The 25,715-nt window shown below is 35.4% G+C and overlaps 1 protein-coding gene across 13 annotated transcripts in view; it reads left to right on the top strand.

The window, feature by feature from the left end:
• KHDRBS2 (KH RNA binding domain containing, signal transduction associated 2) overlaps positions 1-25,715 on the top strand; it is a 795,325-nt gene that overhangs the window by 368,662 nt on the left and 400,948 nt on the right. For all 13 annotated transcript variants that reach the window (XM_055113704.2, XM_034962289.3, XM_055113705.2 and 10 more), the window contains exons 5-6: positions 15,782-15,909; positions 22,318-22,516. In XM_055113704.2, the coding sequence (XP_054969679.1) occupies positions 15,782-15,909; positions 22,318-22,516 (327 nt within the window). The remainder of the gene's footprint in view (positions 1-15,781; positions 15,910-22,317; positions 22,517-25,715) is intronic.

Below are 25,715 nucleotides of genomic sequence, written 5' to 3'. Positions count from 1 at the left end.
CAGCTGGCAAAATGTCAGAACAAGAAGAAAATTAAAAAAGGAATAACTTAAATGGTATAAAGATGAGAAATGCAAGGCATTGAAAGTGTTTTCTACCACATAATCCCTGCTTGTGATTTGACTCACATTTATCATTTAACCTCTGAGTCCATAAATTGGGTAATAATCCTCCAATACTTCATCATTCGCCGGTGCGCCATAAAGATGACTTTGGTCTGTTTAGATGCACTTAGGGCTCTTTGGAGATCAGAAATGTATATGGAGGAGGCTTCAATATCTTCCTATCCCTAAAGAAGAGGGAAAAAGTACTTATTTAGCAATATGACTTTTTAAATCTTGAATAGGCTGTTTCAACTTGATGAAATGGTCGATATTTCATAACATCATGCTATTGAAATCATATTCTTATCAATCAAAACAAATTAATTGATCTTTTATTTTTAGAGTAGTTTCACACTCACAGCAAAATTGACAGGAAGGTAAAGAGATCTCTTACATACCCCTTTTCCCTCAGTCTTCCCTACCATCAACAACCTGCACCACAGTGGTATAGTTGTTACAATATCAGTGAAATACATTGACACATCATTGTCTCTCAAAGTTCATAGTTTACATTAGGGCTTACTGTGAATGTTGTACATTCTTTGGGTTTGGGCAAAGGCATGACATCTATCTGCAATTATAGTATCATATAGAATAGTTTCATTACCTGAAATTTTCTGTGCTCCACCTACTCATTCCATCCTTCCCCTAACCCCTGTCAATCACTGATGCATTATTGTCTCCATAATTTTGCTTTTTCTAGAATGTCATATATTTTGAATCCTATAGTATGTAACCTTTCAGATGGAATTCTTTCACTTGATATATACATTTAAGCTTTTAATATACATTTAAGTACATTTAAGCTTTAAATATACATTTAAGCTTTTTCCATTTCTTTCCATGGCTTCATACAAACTCATTTGTTTTTATTGCTGAATTAACATTTCATTTTCTAGATGCACACAGTTTACTTGTCCATTCACCTACTGAAGGACATCTTGGTTGCTTCCAAGTTTTGGCAATTATGAATCAGGCTGCCTATAAACATTTGTATGCAGGTTACTGTGGCATGTAAGTTTTCAACTCGTTTGGATAGATAATGAGCACAATTGCTGGATCATATGGTAAGAGTATGTTTAGTTCTCTAAGAAACTGTCAAACTGTGGTTCTAAATTTCAATATCATTTTGAATCCCCACCAGCAAAAAAAAAAAAAAAAAAAAATACAGAGTTCCTGTTTCTCCACATCCTCACCAGCATTTGGTGGTGTCAGTGTTCTGGATTTTCCGTATTCTAATAAGTACATAGTGGTGTCTCACTGTTTTAATTTGAAATTCCCTAATGACATATGATTTTGAGCATCTTTTCATACACTTACTTGCCTGACCTACTTGTCTGACCTAATACCACTTTCACCCTTGCTCACTAAATTCTGTACATCTGTACATCTTTGACGAAGTGTATGTTGAGATCTGCTCACTTTTAAGTTGTTTGTTTTCTTCTTGTTGATTTGTAATGAGTTTTTTGTATATTTGGGATGACAGTTCTTGATCAGATATGTCTTTTGCAGATATATTTTTCCAAGTCTGTGGCTTGTCTTCTCATTCTCTTGAAATCCAGATACATTTAAAAACTCATCCTGCATCATTTTTCACTTTTTTAACTAAGTTAGTGTTTGCATTGATAGCAATGATAAATATAAAAGTTCCTTTGTAATACTGAGGCAGAACTTGACAGTTTTTCTAATATTGACTTACATATATATATAAATATACCACAGTTACATTCTAAATATGGATAAAACAAAGGTTGAGATATCTGGAAAGTTTGGGCAGAGTCCCAAAACTCCAGTTGTGTTGCAAATAATTTAAAGGAATAGCAAGAGTAATTTTTTGAGAATAGAATTCTCTGTCTTTACATGTACAGCTTTGCCTGTATAAAATTCAATAACTTAAAACAATACAGGTCTGTAGACCAACAACATTTTACAAATATCTTTTAGCTTTTCAGAGCAAGGCCATATGAAAATCTCTCAAACTGAATTCTAAGCCTCAGATGGCTGATTTGCAGGCATCTGGAGAATTAAGTTTAGAATTAAGTGTTTTGGAAGACTATGGAAATCAAATCTCTTGGAAAATGTTTTTGACCATTACAAAATAAGAATTGGGGTATGTATATTTAATTTATAGATTATCTGTATGGTGAGAAAGGAAAGAGATCACAGATCTGCTCTGTACTTACTGATGCTTTGGAAGCAATATCCATGACAGTGCAGAAGACAGCCAATTAATGGCTTTTGTGGTTTGCTAAATGCCTGAGTAAAATTGAGGTGTTTAATACCACAAAAACCCTTTGCTACCACTAAAGTCCTAAGACTTCAATCTCAATTCATAGTCTATATCAACATTAAAGCTGATACAACAAACCAAAGCATAAAACTCTTTTTGTAACATTATCTTTCTCCTCGAGAGGGTTTGTTGATAGTATTTTTAAATCTGGTTTTTAAAAATATTCTTTTCTGTTTCCCTCACTGACTTTGTAGCAAAGAAGTGCATAAAATGAGATGGCGTGGAAAGCAAATTGTTATTTGAGTAGGAGTTTTATGAATAAATTATTATATAAATAGGCATTCGGCCACATTTCCAGGTGTACATAGCACCCTAATCATTTGTATTTTGATTCTACTATAGGACAATAAAAATTCAGTAGCCTGCCTTCCTCTTGCTATCACAAAAAGCTCCTCCATGAGAAGATCGTATGGAGACACCTTGAGAAATACTTAGTTGAGTCATTATGACCACCTTCCTATTTTCCACATACAGAAATGAGGACAGATATGACTTGTTCACAGGGACAAAACTAGTTAATAGCAAAACTTGAATTCTGCCCTCATTCCAACTTCCATTGCCTTTTGTCTGGATTGTTATAAGAGTCTTCTGTAGTAATTGGGTTTCTGTAGAACTGTTTGACATCCCTCCAACCCCAGTTCCTCATCCACGTTCCTAAGAGTGATCCTTCCAAAGGCCATTGTGGTGATATGCCTTCTTGTGAGGACTCATTACCTTAAGAACACAAGGCTCCAATCTTCCAGCCTGGCTTCCATCTACACACCCTTCTACTGTCCACTCCTGACATAATGCTCAGGAAAACTGGGTTATTATTTTGGATTGGATTATTATTATTGTGACTATTGTCACAACTATCTTCTAAGTCCATTACTTTTCTGTCATGGCTTCGTGACTTCACACATGGACATCTACCTGGATTGATCGTTTTCATCTCTTAACTGACAAGTTCTCAACTCTGTTTTTGATCATTGGATGTCTTCATGTAAACATATTTATTTCCTTTTTATGATTAACAGACTATGTATTTTGTCTTTTTAATTTTTTCCTAAGCAAGATTATTCATGATTTTCCAGTCTACTCAGAAGACAGGCTATCTACAGAAGACAGAAATCACATCACACTGAAATATTCCCAATTTAAGAAGTCTCTTTGTTTAGAAATGCTTTTTAAAAATTATTATTATTATACTTTAAATTTTAGGGTACATGTGCACAATGTGCAGATTTCTTACATATGTATACATGTGCCATGTTGGTGTGCTGCACCCATTAACTCATCATTTACATTAGGTATATCTCCTAATGCTATCCCTCACCCCTCCCCCTACCCCACAACAGACCCCGGTGTGTGATGTTCCCCTTCCTGTGTCCATGTGTTCTCATTGTTCAATTCCCACCTATGAGTGAGAACATGCGGTGTTTGGTTTTTTGTCCTTGAGATAGTTTGCTAAGAATGATTTGCTTCCCTATCTAAAATTAGAGATAGAGAAGAGGGAAGCCCACATTCAGTAACTTTTCCATCTCAGTGATGGCACTACAATTCAATCAGTTGCACAAACCAAAAATTTGGAAGACAGCTTTAAGTTCATTTTTTTTTTTTCGTTATTTGCCATATCTAATCCATCAGCAATGATCTAATGGCTCTTTCTCTCCACCACTTATAATGGTACTGGTAAAGATGACTGCAGTGCCTAATGCATGTATTGCTTATAATGGTGTCTTAGACCCTCTCTCCTTGTTTCCAGTCTAGTCCTACTTTAATCCATTTGCCTCATGGCAGCCAGAATACTCTCTTTGAGATAAAAACTGGTTATTTCACTGTCCATCTTAGATATTCCTTAGGCCTTCTGTTATACTTACAATAAAGTCCAGAAGCACCACCACGATACAGAGCCTACCTACTTGTCTGACCTAATATCATTTACACCCTTGCTCACTAAATCTTTGATACATATGCACTGGCATTCTCCCTGTTCCTTAAAGATGCTCAGCTCCTTCCTGTCCTTTGCATTCCATTTACCTGGAAGACTAGTGAACCAGATCCACACATGACAGACTCCTTTACATTTGGGTCTCAGTTCATATATTACCTCTTTGAGTAGGGCACTGCTGACTTCCCATCTAAACCAGCCTCCCCAGTCTCTCAATCCTGTTGCTCTGTTTTCTTTTTTTCACAGTATTACTCTCTGAACTAAGATTACTTATTCCTTTTTTCAGTCTTTCCCCACATTAGAATGTAAGCTCAATGAGGGATTTTTCACTGTATTTTTATCACCTAGAACATATATATAAATAAGCAAGCATATTTGTTTTATTTACTGTATATAATATTCATATATTTAATAATAATATATTTCTTCACTGAGGAAGGCAATAAAGGAATCCCAAATGCTCCCTTCCTGCCCTTTGGAATGCATGCCTGGTTATGTTTGCACAAGTAACAGAAACCCAGTTTTCTGCCCCCAGTGCTGAGCAGTATGAGCTTGTTCCAGTATTCCACATCTTAGAACAATATAAAAATCCCACCTCAGGCAAAGGACAGGAGCATTGTGGGTAGTATCTAGATATTGATTGAAACTGAATTTCCTTTAGCTGATCTCCACTTCTTGAGATCCTATCATTTCTCTTATTGGATGAAAAAGAATCAAAGTGTACATTAATCATAGAGTATATAAATGGCCTTATACAACTAAATGGTTACCTTCTCCTAATCAGAGTTTGAAGAATGAATTTTAAAAACGAATAAGGAAAGGGGTTGGGGAAAATTTATGACTTGCATTCTGACTCTTGATACCTTGGTCTTCTCCCATGTCTGTGATGAAGGCACTTGATAGACACAAGCAGCTTAGCAGTTTGGCTTAATGGTCTTAAAGTACCTCATATTGAGAGCGATTCCAAGAGAGCAGGCGTTGTGGTTGCTCTTTGAGATATGGCGTTGGAGATGGAAGAGATCCAAGAACTGAAAGGAGCCTTAGAAAACAACAATCATTCCCATGATTGCTAAGAATATCTTGTAACTTCTTTGCAGTAAATCCTTTCTGTAACATACAGAATAGGATTGAGTCTGACCACTTGCTATGTATGTCTATTTTGCAGAGGACAGAAAATGGGCTGCCTGATTCAGCTGACTGTAGTGCTCTTGCAGAGAGCTATATAGATGGGCTGTGGAATTCGCAGATCTTGGGGAAAGCCTGAGAGCAGAGAGATGTCACGTCACCCTTCAGAGGAGAACCTAGTTGTACCAGTTGCTCTGTCATGGGCCCACTAGAGCAAAGAACCCAGGTCTTCCCTATTTTGATTTGCCCCTGCTAGAAAGGCTTGAACACAAGACACATTTGGAAGCTGAGTGAATTCACCTCAAAGACAGGCAAATACAATTTACAACCATTGAAAGGACTCAGGTAATTGAGGACAAGAAGCCCAGCTGAACAATTCAACAGATGTTTCCTATTGAGGCAGAACCAATGGAAGCAAGGAAAAGAATAAATGACATATACCTAGGTCTTCTAAATATAAATCTGTGTTCTTTTCATTTTGTAATTCTAATTTATCTTTTTTGGGGGGAACTTTGACATCATATTTTGACACATCTTTTTGATGTATTTTTTTCCAAATACTTTTTCACTGTATTGTACTGTATTACATTTTACAAGTTCATTTCTTCAGTTACTGACAATGGAAATAAAGTTTTTCATCATTTTCTCCTTTATTTTGTAAGTATTTATCAGCTAGAATGCTTCACTTAACATTCTTAACCCTTGTCTGCTCTCTCTCCCTCTTGCTTGGCTTTGCTAATTTTCTGTGTTAGATTCACTTTCCCCATCTGACAATTGTTGTTGCTTTATGTTGGTTAGAAAAAGTGGCGCAATAATTGTTTTTAAGGACTATCCTATTCTAATATGATTAAATATTCGGAAAGAATAGTATGAATAGTATGCAGGGTGTTTTTTTTTTTAATATTGAATTTGGGGGGAGCTAGAAACTGCAAGCCAAATAAAAGGATAATTTTTGTGAAGTGGCATGCATGGCAATATTGTATACTCTTTACAAAGAGCTTCAAGAAAGTTGCTATGACAGAGTAGCTTGTCAAAAATACAGCTAGAAGGAATAATCACAGCATTTTAATTTGGGGAAAAATATAGGAGAATTTCTAGGAGGGATTTTCTCATGAAGAAATATAGCAAATGTCCTTCTTTCTAAAACAAAAATGTAGAATTTAACACTTTAAAAATAAAACAAAAAGCAGCAGCCACTAAATAACTGGTATAATATTGTAAATAATTTAAATATTTTAAACCAACAAAAAGGATCAAAGTTGAATTGAGCATGCACTGATTCAGAGAGTATTAAAGAAGGCTTCGATCCTTGCGTACTATTTTATTGAAATGTTTCTTTAATTGTTGTTTACCATTACATTACATGAACAAGTGTAGGGATCTAGTCATCTACATGCACTTTAACTCCCCTGGATCAGAACTTTCCTCCACTGTCTCCCCAGAACCTACATTAGTGGCTGCTACTTATTTGCTCCTCAGAAATGCACTGACTACATAAAAGGATGATTTATTTAGCAAAACTCCTTCAGGAACTTAAAAACATCTAACAGGTTAAATGCATCCCTGTCTTGAATATATAAATTTTCCACATCCAGAGGAAGGCCTAGAATTCCTAGGTTATTGGTAAAATATCACCCACAGGACCTATATCCTATCAACCTCTTTTATGCATAGAATGTGTACACTTTTCTCTCAGTGTTTCTTTATCATTATAGTTTCTTTGTTAAGAATTTGGGCCCAAGAGATCATACTGAGAACTATCAATTCTGTGTTAACAAAGAGTTCATTTTATATACTTTTAAATAAAGGTGGATAACTTGCTGAAGTATTAAATCAACGCCTATTTTGACTTTAAATGAAATAAAGCTCGTATATCATGTGTACAATACTTTGCCAAGAAAATTTATTGAAAAAACTAGTTGTTTTGACTTTACCTAGACAAATGGAACTTGTTACTTTCAGAATTACAAGTCAAATCTGTCGTTTAATATTATCTAAACATTTATCTACTATCCTGAATTTAACCTGAAGAGTGATTGATTTTCTAGGGTAGGATGGATAAAAGCATAACACCAAGTACATAAGTTTTTTGTTGCTCATTCACAAGGTCTGAGGCCTTAAAACCTTGTGTGGCCAAAGTTAAATAAAATCAAATAAAACAAGATAGAAAATAAGCCTTTCCAATCTTCCTGCAAAATGTCTACATACTATCTGTATTGATACTATCTTATTCTCTGATGATGAGTAATGGGCAATGTGACCTTAGTAATGGGAAAATAAGATAAAACATTGTTTAGGTACAGACATTTACAGTCACTCACCATTTAAGATACAAAGCCAACAACATTTTGACTTTGTGATATCCAATCTTCCTTGATGAATAAGTTTTATAAAGCCTTTATACAAAACTTATGCAGAGCCATGCACCAAGCAGATGCTTAATAAATCTTAATTGACTGCTCTTTGACTACATTTTAATAATGCGTTTTTTCTGGTTCCGAGCCTGGGCTGATTAAAACTCACCCTGTGTTGGCTAAGAGATGTTATTTAATAGCATGTTCTGTTTTGCTAAATAACATCCACCACAGCGCTAGTTGTTTTCTGAAATAGCTTCCTACCCATTCCAACTTAGTTGCAAGTCTGATATTGGGCAGGACCCAACACTTCCCACACCTTCTTTACTATTCCGGTAAAAGTGCCCTAATCTGTTTGTAGGAGCTGAGAAAATTCCAGTTCTCTTTGTCATGGCCCGGAAAGGCTAAAGACTACATATCATTTCCCTACATATCATTTCCGATGATTTCTGAAAGTCTTAGCATTGTCAGAGCTGAGTATATGTTCACATGTTACCAGTGGCTATAAACACAGTTTTAAATGTGCAGCACCAGCATCCATTGTATCCTCAGAAGAAGGAATTTGGCAGGAAAATGGTCCCTCACTGCACCACCAGGTAGCCTGTCTACACCTGTCATTACCTGGCATCCATATGCAAGTGAAATAATCTTCCCAATTTGTATTTGGGCAAAATGCCATCATAACAGATGGACATGAGTGTACGTAACTGGGAAATTATGCATATACATTAAATATGCAGACTATGAGCATAAGTCCTTTCTGGGAACATCCAAACATCTGTCTGCTCTGAGCTTTTGTGTATACTGTTTACACCATATGGTGTCACGGTGGGAGGGCCCTGTCAGAGAGGCGAAAAGGAGCACTCATGAATTTCATGGAAATTATTTCATTGGGGGAATTGGCCTTACCTTGGACAAAAGGAACATGTAAAATTATTGTGAATATCTTTGCTATTACTTCAAATAACAAGGTTTTAAAATTTATTTTGGTAGCAAAAAAGCAAATTATTTGGACATTACAGGAAAATAAATATAAAATCCAGATCAATTATAAAAAATATCTATGAGGCCAGGCACAGTGGCTCATACCTGTAATCCCAGCATTTTGGGAGGCTGACACGGGCAGATCACTTGATCTCAGGAGTGCGACACCAGCCTGGGCAACATGGCAAAACCCTGTCTGTACCAAAAATACAAAAAAATTAGCTGGGCATGGTGGCCTGCACCTGTGGTCCCAGCTACTCAGTAGACCAGGGTGGGAGAATCTCTTGAGCCTAGGAGTTGGAGTTTGTAGTGAGCTGAGATCATGCTCCTGCACTCCAGCCTGGGCAACAGAGAGAGACCCCATCTCAAAAAAAAAAAAAGTCTATATATGATACGCATGTGCTATTTAAGCCCCAGTAGATTCTTTAAAGGTTCACTCTAATTTTAGTCTTTTCTGTCTGAAATCAAAGCCATAGATTAAACTAATCATCATTTTTAAAGCTACTTTATAACTCATCTTGTAAGAGGAATTTTCTTTGAGTGTGGATATTTTATTTACTGCAGGTATATGCCAAAACAGTAAAGCATTCTTTACTATTTGAAGTGTGGAATCCCAGTAATTTGTAATTCTATCTAACATACCATTAAGGTTTATCCCTAGATATAACTTACATTTTTTTGACAAGTGGAGCATTATCTTCATAATACGGGTAGGCCTAGGAATTATTTAAATTTTGTACTATTCTAGTTTTCCAGAAAAATGAAATACATATGTCAATTTTTTCTTTTATTATGTATTGATTTTTTTTTTTTTTTTGAGGCGGAATCTCGCTCTTTTGCCCAGGCTGGACTGCAGTGGCGCTATCTCAGCTCACTGCAAGCTCCACCTGCCAGGTTCATGCCATTCTCCTGCCTCAGCCTCCCAAGTAGCTGGAACTACAGGCGCTCACCACCACGCCCAGCTAATTTTTTGTATTTTTAGTAGAGACTGGGTTTCACTGTATTAGCCAGGATGGTCTCGATCTCCTGACCTTTTGATCTGCCCGCCTCGGTCTCCCAAAGTGCTGGGATTACAAGTGTGAGCCACCACGCCCAGCCTATGTATTTATTTTTAATGACTGGAAATTAAATTTTCCACTAAAAATTAATGTTTCCATTCATTCTAAATTGCCATAGCTTTACCTTCCTTTGTCTCTTTTGTCCTTATTCACATACTTAGGTAAATATTTGTCTATCTCTAACTCTTTATCTCTCCAGGATGTTTTAATACTAAAGTAATAAAACAATACTAAAATAATATTATGTAAGTATAAATTATCTCATTACCATTTATGAACTCATATTTTTACTTTTTAATGAATATATATGTTAGCAAGTTGAACATAAAATTTATAAATGCTATAAAACTATAACCACTCATTCATATGTGTTGTATGACTCCCAAATCTTAGAACTCAATACTATTCAAGTGAACTAATATGTAGTATATTTCTGATGATAATGTTTCCAAGCTAAACTTGGAATAATTTGTTTACTCAAATCTGCAAAGTTTTATATAACTGAAGCATCAGCAACACATGCAACAAATAAACATCAACAGGATGTTCTAGTTTCAGCTAGACTCCTGTACTAGTGAATGAAGATTAATTCAAAGTTAGACTTAATGCTTAAGAAAGGACTGGAAAAAAGCACTATAATATAAAACTTTGAGGGTTTAGAAAATTGTATATGTTCTAAAAACAATGCACAAGAACTCATTTTGGACAAAGGTACCAAGAACATACATTAGGGAAAAGACAGTCTCTTTAATAAATGTTGCTGGGAAAACTGGATAACCATATAAGGAAGAATGAATCTGGACTCCTATCTCTAACCATATACAAAAATAAAATCAAAATAGATAGAAGACTTAAATGTAAGACCTCAAACTATGAAACTACTAAAAGAAAACATTGAGGAAACTGTCTATGACATCGGTTTGGGGAAAGACTTCTTGAGTAATACTTCAAAAAGCACAGGCAACTAAAACAAAAATGGATAAATGAGATCGCAGAAAGCTAAAAGGCTTCTGCACAGCAAACGAAACAATCAACAAAGTGAAGAGACAATACACAGAATGGAAGAAAATATTTGCAAATTACCTATCTGATAAGGGATTAATAACCAGAATATATAAGGAGCTCAAACAACTCAATAGGAAAAAAGCAGATAATCTGAGTTTAAAATGGTCAAAAGATCTGAATAAACATTTCTCAAAAGAAGACATACAAATTGTCAACAGGTATGTGAAAAAAATGCTCAACATTATTAATCATCAGAGAAATGCAAATCAAAACTGCAATGAGATATCAACTCACCCCAGTCAAAATGGCTTTTCTCCAAAAGACAAGCAATGCTGGCAAGGAATTGGAGAAAGGGAAACTCTCATACACTGTTTGGTGGGAATGTAAATTTGTACCAGCACTATGGAGAACAGTAAGGAGGTTCCTCAAAACACTAAAAATAGAACTGCCATATGATCTAGCAGTTCCACTGTTAGGTATACATATCCAAAAGAAAAAAAAAAAGCAAACCAGTATATCAAAGAGATATCTGCACGCCCATGTTTATCGCAGCACCCTTCTCAATAGCCAATGTTTGGAATCAGCCTAAGCATCCATCAATGGATGAATGAAAAAAGAAAATGTGGTTGGTATACAGGATGGAATATTATTCTGCCATAAAAAGAATAAAATCCTGTCATTTGCAACAACGTAGATGGAAACTGTCATCAGGTTAAGCAAAATAAGCCTGGCACAGAAATACAAATTTTACATGTCCTCACTCATATGTGAGAGCTAAAAATTAAAACAATTGAACTCACGGAGATAGAGTAGAATGATGGTTACCAGAGACCAGGAAGACTAGTGGGAAGGAGGGGGGAAAGTTGGGATGGTTAATGGGTACAAAAATATAGTTAGATAGAATGAGTAAGATCTAGTATTTGGTAGCACTATGAAGTGAATACAGTCAACGATAATTTATTGTATAATTTAAAATCACTAAAAGAGTGGAACTGGAATGTTCCTAACACAAAGAAATGACAGATGCTTGAGGTGATAGATACCCCAATTATGCTGATGTGATTATTACAAATCATATACCTATATCAAAACATCACATTTACTCTATAAAAACATATTATATACTCATAATAATTGAAGATAAAAATTTTAATAGCAAAAATTATAATGCACAGAATATGTTCAGTCTAGACAGTATTTAAGAGTTCAACTATCCCTAGATTTGGACGTTTTAAAAAATGTTTTCCACCAGCCACGGTGGCTCACACCTATATTCCCAGCACTTTGGGAGGCCAAGGCGGGTGGATCACCAGGTCAGGAGTTCAACACCAGCCTGGCCAAGATGGTGGAACCCCATCTCTACTAAAAATACAAAAATTAGCCAGGTGTGGTGGTGGGCACCGGTAATCCCAGATACTCAGGAGGCTGAAGCAGGATAATCGCTTGAACCCGGGCAGCAGAGATTGCAGTGAGCTGAGATCATGCCACCGCACTCCAGCCTGGGTGATAGAGTGAGACTCCATCTCAAAAAAAAAAAGAAAAAAAAAGAAAAGTTTTGTTCCATATTTTTTTGTAAGCATTTAGGTGCCTCATTGCTATAAATAATGTGGCACATATGTTTTGATTGTCTAATCAGGAAAACCAGAATTTATTAAAAATCTGGGTAATTTAACATTTAATGATAAAGATATTGCAAATGATAAATCAACTATTTTCTGTGATATAAATTTGCATTAAAATTATGATTAGAAAAGTCCTGTCTCTATACATAATTTTACTGTTTTCTTACAGTCTTCATCCTTCAGTTATCACAAGTATGTGTAGTTGACACTCAAATGTACTCCTTTAACCCAGATCTGAATTTCTAAGATAAGCCTGAAGGTCTCTCTGACATTTTAAACGTAAGGCTATTCGAATCAAATATGAATGCTCCACCTTCAAATTTTTTTTCATTCCTCTTTTTCTCTGGCTAATGAGTCATTATACGTCTAGCTATTTCTGCACCTAGAAACTTCGTTTGTTTCTACCTTTCCCATTCATACCATATATTTTCTACTAGAGCACTCTTACATGGCCTGTGATTGCCCATATTCTCTCTCTCTCATACCCTACTACACACATGAACGCACTAGTCTTTTCATTATTGCCACAATTTCTCTGTGTCAGCCAATTTGTTCCAATTTCTGGCTCAAAATATGGTTTGTGTTTGCCCATCTTCATGAGTCTTTGTTATTTTCTTATTAAGTAAAGTATTGAAAAAATTGGGCAACATACAATTTATTTTCTTAAAAATACTCACTACCCTTTTTGGTCGTCAGTAATCAGTTTCATGTTTAACCATTCTCTAACCACTTTAAAGTAAAAGAGTAACAAGCAGTCCAATTTAATCATACATAGTATAAAGTATGTTGAATGGGATAGGCTCAACTATCATTATCATAAATGGATTTACCAAAGCTCTCAGCCTTGTTATCTTAGGAACTTGATTTTATCAGCAGTCCATATATTAGTTTGGGTCCTCCAAGAAGCAGATGTAATAATGGGATTAAACATATAAGAGTTATGTTAGGAAAATCTTCTTGTGACAAAAAAAGAATGTTTTAGCTAAGGCAAATCACATGGCAAATCCCAGAGTCAGTGTGGTGGAAACTATCTAAGGATATGGATGCAGGGAATCCTGAACAAATTGGCTTAGTCTGTGACACCATCTGATTAATATGTTGCTCTTCCTCTCTCTCTTCCCCAGCCTCCTTGACTTCATCCTTTTCCTCCTATTCCTCATTCTTCTTCTTCATCTTCTTTATTATTATAAAATGAATAAGATCACATCTACATTCTTATATTTTCTGATTCCAGTGTAAAAAATATTTATGCTCTAAGGTACACTTCTATATGTGTTGAATTAAATTGCAATTTGTTAAAATGTTTATTCTAACCCTCAGTCTTGCCAACAATGACAATCCATCTCTTCCTACAACTCATGAGCACCCTGAGTATCCATGTGTTTTCCTCAGAGAAGAAGCTGCAAAGATCCCCTTTGAAACTGGAAAACATTACATTGCAAAATTATGGGACTAATGTTTTATTTTGATAGTACCTGGTCAGTTCACTCAGTAGTGGCAATTCATTATATTTCCTGATTCTAATAAAATAATAGACATGTTTATTCTTAAGTTGAGTTGTTTGAATGAGAAAATTAGGAGGTAGAAATTGAATAATATATGGCTTCTTAGAAACTATAATTTTCTACTCTATGTCTCTTTTGTCAGCTAACTGTGTTGAGACTATTATCACTATAATCAGGTGCTGAAGAATATAAACATGAAAGCAACATGCTAAAAATAAAATTAAGTGAAATGCTTTAGGGCTTTTTGCTTGTAATCTAGGCAGTTTCTAGAGCATGAGGTAAAGCTGTGCCAAAGAAATCCTTGTAGGCTGAATGCTTCCCTGCCATTTTCTAGACAGAGGTGTGTGGGTGACCCTACACAGTCTTCATCAATACCACACATATGCAGAGCTACATTGACATCGTTTGTTGCAGATGATAATCTTAATTTTTATTCTCACTGCTAGGCCTCAAACATCATATCTGTTAGCCAAGCCTCTACAAATATAGTGTTAACTCCTGGACCCCTCTCTTCACCACTAGAAGAGCCACTAGATTGATTTCACTTAAACTATGTTTCCAGAATAATAATTGATCAGATTGGCCATTTGGCACAAATAACCAGTTACTCAATTTTGTACTATTCAACCAGGGGTGTGTGAGTGTGAGTGTGTGTGTGTGTGTGTGTGTGTGTTGATTAGTAAAAAGGGAAACAGGTGATACTGGCACTTGTTTTTTGAAGGTAGCATTTACCTTTAATGATTCAGCTCCACTCTTGGGTCCTCTTGAATTGGCTGGCGTATTTCCACCCTGATAAAGGAAAAGGCCCTTTGACTTTGACTGAATCTCTGGTTGTTATTGTGAAATTTACCTTTTTCTCTGGCTCTCACTTTCCCTTAGCCTAATACTGGAACTCATAGAAAATTTGTTGTGTTTAAATATTTCACACTGCGGCCAGACACGATGGCTCATGCCTGTAATCCCAGCACTTTGGGAGGCCCAGGTGGGTGGATCACTTGAGACCAGGAGTTCGAGACCAGCCAACATGGCGAAACCCTGTCTCTACCAAAAATGCAAAAATTAGCCGGGCATGGTGGTGTGCCTGTAATTCCAGCTACTCCGGAGGCTGAGACAGGAGAATTGCTTTAACCCGGGAGGCGGAGGCAGCAGTGAGCCAAGATCATGCCACTGTACTCCAGCGTGGGCGACAGAGACTGTCTCAAAAAAGTAAATAAATAAATAATGAAAATAAATAAATAAATAAATATTTCACATCAAGCTGTTTAGTTGGATTCTGCAGCTGCTTGTTGTCTGAAGCAGGGACATACTATCATACTTCTTTACGGTTGTAATACATGCTCAGTATCTACTCTGAGCCCTTGGGATTGCCCTTTTTTGTTTATGCATCAGAAGCTATTTGAGTATCATGTAGTCATTCATATTCTACACACATTCATTCAAATGAAGTTATTTTGTAGTAATCGTCATATTAACAATCATAACTTTAGCACATTCCAAGTTCTCGTTTTATGTTGCTATCTTCCCTTTTCCAGCTAACACATCATGTGATATCTCAGCAAATCTAATGTGATGTCCTGCTGAGTACTTTCTTGATAAAAGAAGCAATTTCAATTTCTCTATATAAAAATAGGAACTTAAAGTATATACACTTTTTAATATCATTTTATATTTTTGCATATAAGGTTCCAGGAAACAAATGAAAAAAATTATTTCCTATTGCGTTTTGTTTTGTTTCTTTTTTGTTTTTTCCAACTCTGAGAACGGCATGTCCCATTTTTAACTCATCACATCATGTTTTTTCTCCAGGACTACAATGATGAAATTCGTCAGGAACAACTACGTGAATTATCTTACTTAAATGGCTCAGAGGACTCTGGTCGTGGCAGAGGTATTAGAGGCAGAGGGATCAGAATAGCTCCCACAGCTCCTTCAAGGTACACTCATTCTTACTTTAAATAAATTAAGGATGATGGCAGGCCTTTTTTGTTCTGCTTTATGTCATGATTATCACTAGCAGTAAACAACAACATCAGCCACAATCACTACCACCACAGCAAAAACAATAATGATGAAAGCTTATCAGGCACAGAAGAGCTTTACACATGTTAAGTCACCAAATCCTCCATACTAGGAGATAAATAGCATCTGCAGATGCTAGAGAAATTGAAGTAGAGAAAGGTGTATGAAATTTACCTGGGGTCACGTAGACAGTCTGACTCCAGAATTCACATTTTATACTTTTAACAACTACCCCTAGAAAATAAGGCAGCAAACCAGAGATTTTCTACTTTACTGTTCTATCCTCAGGATTAGAACACACACATGATACAACTATTCACCTCTTCAAACCAAGATACCCTTGTATGAAGAGAAAACTATAAACTTTTTCTGTGCTTTAAATGGTTCTTGAATTGATATAGTCTTCCCAGATAAGGAAATAGATAGATAGAGATACAGAGATAGATACAGATAACATATATGCCATCAGCCCAGAAAGCCAGAACACTTCTCGCATGGCTGATGGTAAGGATATTTAAAGTTCAGAGGGTATTTATAGCTCTTCTTGGTTATCAGAGAGGATTTTATTTGATTTTGCTTACTTTGCAAAGAAATTGCTATCTTTTTGTATTAGAATTTGTTTTGCAGGATTCTGAATTGTTCAAGCTTTTAATAGAAGGCATTGGTTTGAAAAGAGTTAATATAAAAAATACTCATAGCCTTCAGAGAACAACTATGTGATTTAATAATTCTCTTCATCTTGTTATAATTGGCTTTTAAATCTCTAAAGACAGAGATCTAAATATTATTTCATATATTACATAAAATTATCTTAAGATATGCTAAGATACTTTTCAGATTCAGTTTGTTTACTTAAATTATACCTCAAATACTTTCAACCACCACTATCAACATAGCCACTGTTTGTAACACTTAAATCAAAAATATCTCAAAATGTTTCTCGCTGGTCAGAAAAAAAAGTTAAGAAAGATAAATTCTCAAATAAAATATCAAGGAATATTATTTACTAGAGGTAAAATGGGGTCATTCTGGAAATTCTATTTCACTAAAAGCAAAACTTCTGAATGTGTTCTAGAGCTTATTTATATTTTATCTTTAAAAAATCAAAAATAAGCTCTCTAATGCTGTTCAAGATCATTTGTTTATGCTAAGAATTAATGTGACATAATACAATACTGTACTTTTTTATGGGATGTTTTATAAAACCGTGTACATTTCTAATCTCATCTTGATGAGGTAAAAAAGACATCATTGCTAGTCATCTTTAATGGATTTAATCATAAGTTGAATCATATGAAATTGCACCTTTTGTAGTTCAACAAATGCCAATTTTACAGCTTTATGTGGTTGAACGTAAGTATACATTTAGGATGCCTAGAGAGGGCACACACTTTTCTATTTTGTATGCCTTAAAATGCGGGGGGGGGGCATTAAAACAATGAATTTATCTGCATTTGATTTTATGAAATCATCATAGTAATAGATTTTGCTTTGTTATGGATATCCGTTAGTAGAATTTTGCATCTGGCATTTTTGAGTGGACCATATAAGATTTTAATTTCAGAGAAACCTTATTCTAAGATTTTAATCCATTTAAATAATTGAAAACAGGATAGTGCTTTATGGCCTGGATTTTAATATATCTTCTTAGAAGAAAAATTTGATTGAAAGATTTCACTATTTAATCCCATATAACATACAGATCTGATACTATATACATAAAAAGAAAAGAAAATTAGCATTACAAATTAAATTTCACTTCCAATGCTGTACTGATATCATTAGTGGTGCTAGCATTAACAAAAGGAAATGAAACAGAATTTTGTTGTCTTCTGTTTCAAACAATATGTTGAACTGTATCTACAATTTAAAATGAATAAGAGATATTCTTTTCCTTTTAAATTTCAAGAGAAATATCTCTGATACAATATAAAGTATGGAATATGTAAGTAGGAACATTATTACATTGTAGAAATACTCTTATTACTAGAATGCTAACCTTAATTTGGGAAAGAATGTTTAAGGTCTTTGCTCTTGTTTTGTTTTCTTTTGTTTTTGGACATCTAGTAAGAAGTTATGTTTTCTCCCTTACAAATCAATGTTATAAAAGAAAATAATAACTGAAAGTAAAAAGGGATTTATGAACATTTTATGTTAGTTTGGTTTGTCACAACTAATTGATCATTCCCTCTACAAATATTGATTTCATGCATATCAAGTGTCTGCATTCATTAATTACCCAATAATTTTCAATCAAGAAAAGAGTTAGATATTGTTTCACATAATTCCATTTCATCTCAATTTTTTCACCTCCCTGTTGCTCCTAAATACCTCCCTTAAAAGTATTAAGTAAGTATGATAGTTGGTATATGTGTTGACCTTGTGCATTTTTTAATAAGTAAATTCTTATCGATTGAACCCTTTTGTGCATGAAAGTATAGTAGAATGAATAAGCAGAAAAGCTCTAGAAAGAGAATGCCTGGGTTCTAAATCCTAGTTCTCCCACTTACTAGATGTTATTATATTTCATCAATTTAAGGATTCACGTTTCTCACATTTTGACATCTCAAAGTGATTGTCTTCTTGACATACATGGCATAGTCATAATTTAACTCAGTGTTTTCTCTCATAGTGTTAAGATAAAATAATTGTGTATCTTATAATGAATGAGATAAACAATAAGTTAAAATGTTGACCTTGGATATGTTATGTAATTATATGTTACAATTTAATTAATACAATAATCACTTAGAGACTTACAATAAAACATTAAATGTATTACATGTAAAGACATTTACAACTGTATTGGATATTTAGTAAGTGCTCGATACTATATATTTGTTATTGCTTGAAAATTAAAGATTGGTCATACCAAATGCCCACAAAATAAAGAAAATAGCTTTACAAAATAGAAAATCTTATTAATAAGAGAACTTTGCATAACATGAGTTAACAATTGCTAATTTGAGTTGTTATGAAATTATTACTTTATGAAGTTATTTAATTACACTTATATTCAAAAAGATGATGTCTAGAATATTTTAAGCTCTATAATTTGTTGAAAATGTATTTAATTAAAACAATTTACATTTCAGTAATCCTATCTATGATAACTCTAATTTTCCAATAATAATGTATACCAGAGAACAAAGCATTACATCTATATATTGTAATAATAATTTATTTTGCATAATTGATGAATGAAAATATATGACATCTCTAACACACATCACCACTATATGTTGCAGTGAGTGCAGTCACTGAAAAACGAAACATCAGGGGTAAATTTTGAAGGCTTTTGTTTACCACGTTGAGAACGAATACATAGAACTAATAGAGTTTGTTAAAGAGGAGAGTAGTCATATTTGTTTATGCGAAAGACTACTCAATTATCACCGTGGTTGATGCAGAAGAGTTACAGTGATTGAGAGAGAGAGAGAGAGAGAGAGACAGAGACAGAGAAACCGTCTTATGGCAGGGGAGCCAATGAGAAAACAATTCCATCATCCAAGGCAGATAAAAATGAGCAGCATTTGGAATAGACAGGGATAGGGCCAGATTAAAGATTAACATTTATATGAATTAATGCCAATTAAATGTTGGAGAAGAAGAGTTCCCCAAGAGAAAGATAAATTTTTGGTGTCTAGCCTGGTGAGAAATTGATGATATCATTAACTAAGAGTAGGTGAAGGATCAAATTAAATGAAGAATATAATTATTCTTGTAAATAATCTGAGCTCTGTGGATTGCTGGTGTGACCTTGGGCAGGTGACTTGTTCTCTCCATGCCTTAATATCTCAATGTATTTTTAAAATAGCTTAGAACTGCCCACGTGACAAGCTTGTCAAGATGCTTAAATTGGAGTATTCATTTAAGGCAGTGGTTCCCAAATTGGCCTGTATTTTGGAATCACTGGGAGCTCCCTGTCTCCAGAGATTGTGGTTTAATTGGCCTAGGGTATGGCCTGGAATTTGGAATTTTCAAAAGATCCTCAAGTAACTTTAACATGCAGACAAGTTAAGAAACTTCTGATATAAGGAACACAAGCCAAGATATGGCATTATGTTAGGAAGAAAACAGATTATAGCCATCATCGGAGGTAGGGATTGCAGGGTGCAACCATGAGATCGAGGATAGAAACTGGAGACATCCAGATTCCAAAGTGGGTCCAGGAATAGAAGCCAGGGAAGGAGGATAACGAATAAGGAGGAATGAGGAAAAGTAGAGAAAAGCAGAGTCATAAAAGTCCAAAGAAACATTTTCCAAATAATAGTCCACAATCTTAAAAATAGTAGAAAGGTGCTGTGGCATGGAGACTGTAAAGAAATCTAGTGGATTTGGAAATCAGTAGGCTACTGGTGATCTCAGCCAAGAGCATTTTCAACAGAGGGTGAAAGCAAGAACTAGACTGATAACATTCAGTTCAGGAATGTAGAGGAAGTAAAGAATTAAACAGAAAATATTCTTTCAGCAAGTCAGACAAATAAACGACAGGATACTGTGGTGTGGTTTTAGCCAGAGGCAGTATCCTAAAAAAAGTGATTTGAATTAAATTGGAGGAGAGAACAATGAGGTTAATATTCCAGGGAAAGAACATAGTGGATAAGAGGTAATGAGTCAGGTTCAGGAGACAGGTTTGCTAGGGCTGTGTCTGGTAGTCAGTTGATGAAGGAAGAAAATGGAAAATTAGATTTGATATGAGCATCATATAATATTAGAGCAGAAGGAAGTACTATAAATTTAGAAATCTGCATTTTACTCATTAGAAAAAAATATCTATCTTAAGCCTAGGTAGTTATAATACTTACCCATGACTATTCAAGGGTATAGCGAAGGCTCGTGAATAGAGTAGGGTGACCATATAATTTATTGCCCACACATGGATATTTTTGAGAGTGTTAAAATGCTAAACTGAACAGGAAGCTAGGACAACAGTTATAAAACCTGGACATATGCTCATCTTGCTTATGAGGAAACAGAAATGTGCTTGGAGGAGCAGTGAAGGCAAAATTGGTTTTTACATCCCATTGTATATTATCATGGTAATACAGAATACTGTATTCTCAGCCATGTTGTACTTGCAGCCAGCACTGGGCCTCTGGGTCTTTATGTTTCACCTTCTCCCAATCTAGGAGAGTATTCTTTATACATTAGACTCACAATAAGTTCTCTGATCATTTCTCTATTCATCAGCTCTATAATCTATTTAAAAATTTTAAAGGCTTTACCAGTATTCGTACCCTTCACTTATAAATGCTCACTTTTATTTTAAGCAAGAAAGAGCCATCTGACTGCTATTCATAGCAGACAGCATAACCTATGTCCCCATATGTGCCTACAGCCAAATACTGTGATTGTTGACATCTCAATGATCATCATTTTTTTCCCAAAGCTTCAGTATTCCCACTGAAAGCAGTGCTATCTAGAGGCCAACCTTTCAGACAAAATAAAAAGTGAAATAACTGTTCTTTTGCCCAAAGACTTCAGACAAACACTCAACCATTCTAAAGGCTTCAAAATGCCATAAAAATTGGCCACAACCATTTGATCTTACACTTTTAGTGCAAGTTAATTTTGTATCAAGAACTGCAATACAGAGTATTCAGTCTATTATTTTTATTACGGATACTAAAGTATTCCTCTAACACCATAGTTACCGTAAGAAAATATATTCTGTCAGGGACTGCACCAGTTCAGGGGGTTATAGGCATGATGATAAATCAGGGACAAAGAGTTGTGATTTCAAGTGATCTCAAACTTAAGCAGCTATAATAAACAGAATTATATCACTATGGTTAGATTTCCACATTTTATTTAAGTGCAGCCACCTTTTTTTTTTTTTTGGTAAATGACAGCATTGTCCATTACTATCTGTAATCCCCAGCATAGAGGAGATGCAGACATCTGAAACCGCTCAGTTTCAGAGATGGTCCAGTGAGTCATATATCAGACGATGCTCTGATTTGTGTCTTCTTCGAGAATTTGGAATTTAATGGGGTTATATTCAGAGTGGGTTTTTGTTTGGGTTTTTTTTTTCTGCCTTTGGGTTTTTAGTTATATAAAAGACAATAACAAAGTATTTTACATGGTTTTTATAAGAACTAATCATAGTCAGTGTTTACAATTATTGTCTTCTATAGATATCAACACACTTTATATCTTATATAATTTCTATTAAACACATACACACACACACACACACAGAGAGAGAGAAATTTGTATTTATTTCATTGTATGGAGGCTGTGAGATGAAAACTTTTTCTGTGATAGGCCCTTTTCTCTCATCACCTGTTTCTCATCTATACATGACTTGTTTCTCTTAGGGGCCGTGGGGGTGCCATTCCTCCTCCCCCACCACCTGGACGAGGTGTTCTCACCCCTCGGGGAAGCACTGTAACCCGTGGAGCGCTTCCAGTGCCACCTGTAGCAAGAGGTGTCCCTACCCCTCGAGCCCGGGGGGCACCAACAGTGCCAGGATACAGGGTACCTCCTCCTCCAGCCCATGAAGCTTATGAAGAATATGTAAGTACTCTTAAGAAATAAGTTGTAAGGATGAGTTAAATTGATTAGTTAACCAGCTGCGTCTCAAACCATTCATATACCGTGAATATAGCAGGTAATGTTTGTTGCAGAAACGAATGTCATTTACAACAGAATTTAAGCAGTGCATTTAAATGAGAACATTTTGAGAAAAGGTTTCATTCTACAGGTGTCATCACTGTTAGTGCTAGTTAAAGAGCTTGTATTTTAAGAACCAAACTTATCCTTAGGAAGTTTGATCAGATTTCAAATGAGAAATAATTATAAACAAAAGGTGAATCGCCATGTATTCAGAGATTTCTGGAACTTGATAAATATTAGCATAAAACTCAGAAATATTTAACAAATCTAATATGATTATATTATGAACTTTGGGAGTATTGTAAGACCGTGTGGCTGGTCTTTCATTTATATATCTTGACTCTTTCTTTCACCATATTAAAGATGTGGATTGACATAAAAAATTCAAAAAATATACAATGAATAGACAAAATGCAGTGTTTCCAAGCATCCCCCGCCCTTCCTATCTACTGTATCTTTTGGTCATCTTATGTATCTAAACATCTTTTAACCTTTAGTTCTGATTGTCAGTATTCCACTAATTACATTGTGGTCCTTGTGTCCATTTCTCCGACTAGATTGTGAAATATGTAAAAAGGGAAAATTTACTAATGGTGTAACAATAGGAAGTCTTCTGTAAATGTTTTTTTTTTATTATTATACTTTAAGTTTTAGGATACATGTGCACAACGTGCAGGTTTGTTACATATGTTTACATATGCCATGTTGGTGTGCTGCACCCATTAACTCATCATTTACATTAGGTATATCTCCTAATGCTATCCCTCCCCTCTCCCCTCACCCCACAACAGGCCCCAGTGTGTGATGTTCCCCTTGCTGTGTCCATGTGTTTCCATTGTTCAATTCCCACCTATGAGTGAGAACATACAGTGTTTGGTTTTTTTGTCTTTGCCATAGTTTGCTGAGAATGATGGTTTCCAGCTTCATCCATGTCCCTACAAAGGACATGAACTCATCATTTTCCATGGCTGCATAGTATTCCATGGTGTATATGGGCCACATTTTCTTAATCCAGTCTATCATTGTTGGACATTTGGGTTGGTTCCAAGTCTTTGCTATTGTGAATAGTGTCGCAATAAACATACGTGTGCATGTGTCTTTATAGCAGCATAATTGATAACCCTTTGGGTATATACCCAGTAATGGGATGGCTGGGTCAAATGGTATTTCTAGTTCTAGATCCCTGAGGAATCGCCACACTGACTTCCACAATGGTTGAACTAGTTTACAGTCGCACCAACAGTGTAAAAGTGTTCCTATTTCTCCATATCCTCTCCAGCACCTGTTGTTTCCTGACTTTTTAATGATTGCCATTCTAACTGGTGTGAGATGGTATCTCATTGTGGTTTTGATTTGCATTTCCTTGATGGCCAGTGATGATGAGCATTTTTTCATGTGTCTTTTGGCTGCATAAATGTCTTCTTTTGAGAAGTGTCTGTTCATATCCTTTGCCCACTTGTTCATGGGGTTGTTTTTTTCTTCTAAATTTGTTTGAGTTCATTGTAGATTCTGGATATTAACCCTTTGTCAGGTGAGTAGGTTGTGAAAATTTTCTCCCATTCTGTAGGTTGCCTGTTCACTCTGATGGTAGTTTCTTTTGCTGTGCAGAAGCTCTTTAGTTTAATGAGATCCCATTTGTCAATTTTGGCTTTTGTTGCCATTGATTTTGGTGTTTTAGACATGAAGTCCTTGCCCGTGCCTATGTCCTGAATGGTATTGCCTAGGTTTTCTTCTAGGGTTTTTATGGTTTTAGGTCTAACATTTAAGTCTTTAATCCATCTCGAATTAATTTTTGTATAAGGTGTAAGGAAGGGATCCAGTTTCAGCTTTCTACATATGGCTAGCCAGTTTTCCCAGCACCATTTATTAAATAGGAAATCCTTTCCCCATTTCTTGTTTTTGTCAGGTTTGTCAAAGATCAGATAGTTGTCGATATGTGGCATTATTTCTGAGGGCTCTGTTCTGTTCCATTGGTCTACATCTCTGTTTTGGTACCAGTACCATGCTGTTTTGGTTACTGTAGCATTGTAGTATAGTTTGAAGTCAGGTAGCATGATGCATCCAGCTTTGTTCTTTTGGCTTAGGATTGACTTGGCAATGCGGGCTCTTTTTTGGTTCCATATGAACTTTAAAGTAGTTTTTTTCAATTCCGTGAAGAAAGTCATTGGTAGCTTGATGGGGATGGCATTGAATCTGTAAATTACCTTGGACAGTATGGCCATTTTCACGATATTGATTCTTCCTACCCATGAGCATGGAATGTTCTTCCATTTGTTTGTATCCTCTTTTATTTCCTTGAGCAGTGGTTTGTAGTTCTCCTTGAAGAGGTCCTTCACATCCCTTGTAAGTTGGATTCCTAGGTATTTTATTCTCTTTGAAGCAGTTGTGAATGGGAGTTCACTCATGATTTGGCTCTCTGTTTGTCTGTTATTGGTGTATAAGAATGCTTGTGATTTTTGCACATTGATTTTGTATCTTGAGACTTTGCTGAAGTTGCTTATTAGCTTAAGGAGATTTTGGGCTGAGACAATGGGGTTTTCTAGCTATACAATCATGTCATCTGCAAACAGGGACAATTTGACTCCCTTTTTTCCTAATTGAATACCCTTTATTTCCTTCTCCTTCCTGATTGCCCTGGCCAGAACTTCCAACACTATGTTGAATAGGAGTGGTGAGAGAGGGCATCCCTGTCTTGCGCCAGTTTTCAAAGGGAATACTTCCAGTTTTTGCCCATTCACTATGATATTGGCTGTGGTTTTGTCATAGATAGGTCTTATTATTTTGAGATATATCCCATCAATACCTAATTTATTGAGAGTTTTTAGCGTAAAGTGTTGTTGAATTTTGTCACAGGCCTTTTCTGCAACTATTGAGATAATCATGTGGTTTTTGTCGTTGGTTCTGTTTACATGCTGGGTTATGTTTATTGATTTGCTTATGTTGAACCAGTCTTGCATCCCAAAAAAAGTCCAGGACCAGACAGATTCACAGCCGAATTTTACCAGAGGTACAAGGAGGAACTGGTACCATTCCTTCTGAAACTATTCCAGTCAGTAGAAAAAGAGGGAATCCTCCCTAACTCATTTTATGAGGCCAGCAT

This window comes from Pan paniscus, chromosome 5 (assembly GCF_029289425.2).
Source record: "Pan paniscus chromosome 5, NHGRI_mPanPan1-v2.0_pri, whole genome shotgun sequence".
In the NCBI taxonomy this organism is placed as follows: Eukaryota; Metazoa; Chordata; class Mammalia; order Primates; family Hominidae; genus Pan; species Pan paniscus.
Note: the sequence above shows the minus strand (reverse complement) of the source record. Positions and strands in the feature narration are given on the sequence as shown.